General features: G+C 48.2%; 1 protein-coding gene across 1 annotated transcript; it reads right to left on the minus strand.

Annotated features, from left to right (window-relative positions):
- Positions 1-476: 476 nt before the first annotated feature.
- LOC134222033 (uncharacterized) lies at positions 477-2,802 on the minus strand. The gene is made up of 2 exons (XM_062701184.1): positions 736-2,802; positions 477-677 (listed from the first exon to the last, which is right to left on the minus strand). Exons 1-2 carry the CDS (start codon positions 2,800-2,802, stop codon positions 477-479), a joined length of 2,268 nt encoding a protein of 755 aa, XP_062557168.1.
- Positions 2,803-3,638: the final 836 nt, after the last annotated feature.

A 3,638-nucleotide genomic window follows, 5' to 3' on the forward strand; every position in this document is an offset into this window, starting at 1 on the left:
CTGCTTCGGGAGCGCCAGAATATCGAATCCGGCCACCAACACGAATGAGACCATCCTTGGAGATTTCCGGCTTGATCCATTTCATGGGCGATGATTTGTGGACAGTTTGCTTGCTTTCCAGAGCCTTTAGCTCCATCGGGAACACTTGACGTTGAGCGAGCCGACACAAACAAAGTTCTGCGTTATGCAGCTCAGCGGCGGTCAAGTATGATGATAATACATGTGAAGACCTAGTTGACGCCGCACATGCCCCGCTTGGATGAGATCTGGCTGCAGCTGCATGGATAGCTCCTCTGTAGCGAAGAATGTACGCCACGGTTCGTCGCAGTCGGGTATAAGAAGAGTAACGATTGAATAGTAGCTCGCACAACGGGTCGCTTGGTGGTGTATACATAATAATTTGCGTTCATCGATGAACGCTTCAGAAGAAGATGAAGCATCAACGGGTTGATTCGGCCAATGATCCTTGTCCAACTTTAGCCAAGAAGGTCCTGTCCACCAGCGTTCACGTTGAAGAAGTTCGACTGGCGTGAGACCACGAGATATGTCGTCAGCCGGATTTTCCTTTCCTGGAACGTGGTTCCAGGGACAGCCAATTGTTGCTTCTTGAATCTTGGATACACGGTTTCCGACAAAAGTTTTCCAGCACGATGGTGGTGATTTAAGCCATTGAAGCACTGTCATGGAATCTACCCAAAAAAATACATTGGTTTTGATTTTGAGCGATGCAATTACTCTGGCATACAGCTGGGTAGAGAGAATAGCCCCGCAGAGTTCTAGGCGGGCTATACTGTGCCGAGTCTTCAGAGGAGCAACCTTCGATTTGGCTGCCAGCAGTTTGATACACACATTGCGGTTGTTATCTTCGGAGCGCATATAGACGCACGCGCCATAGGCTTTCTCAGAAGCATCTGAGAAAAAGTGCAGCTGGAGACAGATTGTTCCGGCCACCGAAGCAAATCTGGGGATTCGAATTTCGCCACAAAGATTGAGGGTGGAGTGGAAAGCCTTCCACTCTTGCTGTAGGTTCTCGGGAAGTGGTTGATCCCAAGAATATGAATTTCCGTCGCTTGAAGATAGCACCCACAGGCGCTGCATGTATTGCTTGGCAGCGGATATAACAGGCCCTATCAGGCCTAGCGGGTCAAATATTTGAGCGATGTAGGATAAAACAATTCGTCGTGTAAGTACGGCCGCCGGAAGTGGAACTAAGATGTTGAACCGTAGGATGTCGGGGCATGGTTCCCAGACTAGTCCAAGAGTAGTAACTGATTGGTTATCGGTAAGGTCGTACAATGGCTGAACCCCGCGATCAACCTCAGGTATCTCAGCCAATACTTCTGGCGCATTCGACGCCCATTTTCGAAGTGGGAATTCCGCAGCACTAAACATGTCACTGATTTGCCGGCGTACTTGAATGGCCGTTGCAACGTCTTTGGTGCCGCTTATGAAATCGTCGACATAAAAATCTTCAAGAACTGCAGTCTTTGCCAACGGAAATCTTGCACCTTCGTCCTTGGCAAGCTGTTTGATGGTACGAGTGGCTAAATACGGAGCGGAAGCAGTTCCGTAAGTAACCGTCTGTAGCTCAAAAGTGGAGATGGGGTCTGATATGTTCTGCCGCCAAAGAATGCGTTGCAATCGTTGATCTTCAGGGTGGACCTTTATTTGGCGGTACATTTTTTCAATGTCCGCAACGAGTGCTACAGGTTTGGTTCGAAAACGCAAAACTATGGACAGGAGATCGTCCTGCACTACCGGACCCACAAGAAGAGTATCGTTGAGTGAGTAACCGGATGCAGTACGGCAGGAGGCGTCAAACACGACACGAGTTTTGGTCGTGGTGCTTGTAGTTTTAAACACCGCATGGTGTGGCAAGTAGCAGTGGTGGAGAGTTTCATTTGGTGTATCAGCTATCTTCCGCATATGCCCAAGTCGCAGGTACTCATCCATAAATTCATGATATGCAGCCTTAGCTGCATCTTCTCTTTGCAGTCGACGTTCGAGACTAAATAGACGTTTTTCGGCGATGCTTCTTGATTCACCAAGGCAGATAACTGGATCATTCGTCTTTGGAAGATGGACAACGTAACGGCCATCTGAGTCTCGCGTTGTAGTGGTTATATATAGCTCTTCGCAAAAGTTTTCTTCAGCAGTGTAGAGTGGGCTTGGCTGTACTGCTTCCAATTCCCAAAATTTGTCTAGAATAATCTCCAAGTTACGTTGAGTGATGGCGGTGTGACAAACTGGCGAGCAGGGTACCGTGGATCCGTACCAGCGACCAATAACAGCCCATCCAAAGACTGTCTCAAACAATACTGGCGATCCTTCACCAAGAAATATTCGTCCATTTTTCAAGTATTCATGAACAAGTTCGACACCCAGCAATAGGTCTATAGGGCCCGACACGTTAAAAGCAGGATCTGCTAGATCCACGTTCGAGGGAATTTTCCAGGAAGACACATCCACGTTTGTAGATGGGAGAGTTGCTGTTGGTTTTGGAAGGACCAGGAATTCCAGCTCATTGGCAAATTCTTCGTTCTTCGAAAGGATGGTAGACACTACAGATTGTGTAACCGTCACAGTAGCTTCACCAATACCAGTGATAGGAATGCTGATTCTTTCGGATCGCAGGCAGAGGCGGCGGGAAAGTTTCTTCGATATGAAGTTCGATTGTGAGCCGGAATCGATCAAAGCGCGGGCGGAGTGCAGCTTTCCGAAGCGATCTTTGATCCAAAGTACAACCGTGGCGAGGAAAACAGTGCTAGGTGCACTTCGATGAGCTGGAACACTTATTTCCATTGACGGATTCCCCGATCCGTTCGGATTGTCTTGATGCACGGTAGCTTGACTGGTTTGCTGCACTACAGGATTGGAAATAGGCTTATTTTGGATGTGTGCTTGGTGTAGCAACGAATGGTGCCGCTCATGGCAATGGCGGCAAGTGTGCTTCGAATCACAATTTCGAGCAACGTGAGAAGTTTTGAAGCAATTCCTACAAAGTCGCTTCTGGGAGATTAGTTCTCGACGTTGACCGACAGCCATCCCTTGGAATGACGAACACTGAAACAACAAATGTTTTCGAAGCACACGATGCACGTAGGAGAATTGGGACGAGCATTCGACGAAGTTGCGGTATTGACAACCGCTCTTGATGAACAGGATTTCTTCAACAATTGAGGGCCGGCTATCTTGGCCGACACAGTTTGAGATCGATGTTGAATTTCGGAAGACACTGTTTGCAGAATGCGCACCCGTTGGTATAAAAACTCAATGCACGCGTCATATCCAATTTCGTTTGCACCAGCTGCATGCTCTTCCCAAGCTCGGAGGGTTGCTGGGTCAATTTTGTACGACAACATGCAAACCAGCGGGGTATCCCATGTCTCCACTGATTCTCCCAGCTTTGACAAGGCCTTCACGATGCGTTGAAATTCATCAACGAGGCTGTGGAGATCCTGGGCAGATTCTTTACGGATTGGTGGAAGGTCATGCAATGTCCGGTACAGCTGTTTTTTAAGAAACCGTTTATCATCATAGCGTTTTAGAAGGGCTTCCCAGGTGGTGATGTAGTTTCCAGCTTCGATGTCCACCGTTTCGTAGGGCTTACGCGCTTCACCTTCTAATGACTGCAGCAA

Source organism: Armigeres subalbatus, chromosome 3 (genome assembly GCF_024139115.2).
Source record: "Armigeres subalbatus isolate Guangzhou_Male chromosome 3, GZ_Asu_2, whole genome shotgun sequence".
NCBI classification, from domain to species: Eukaryota; Metazoa; Arthropoda; class Insecta; order Diptera; family Culicidae; genus Armigeres; species Armigeres subalbatus.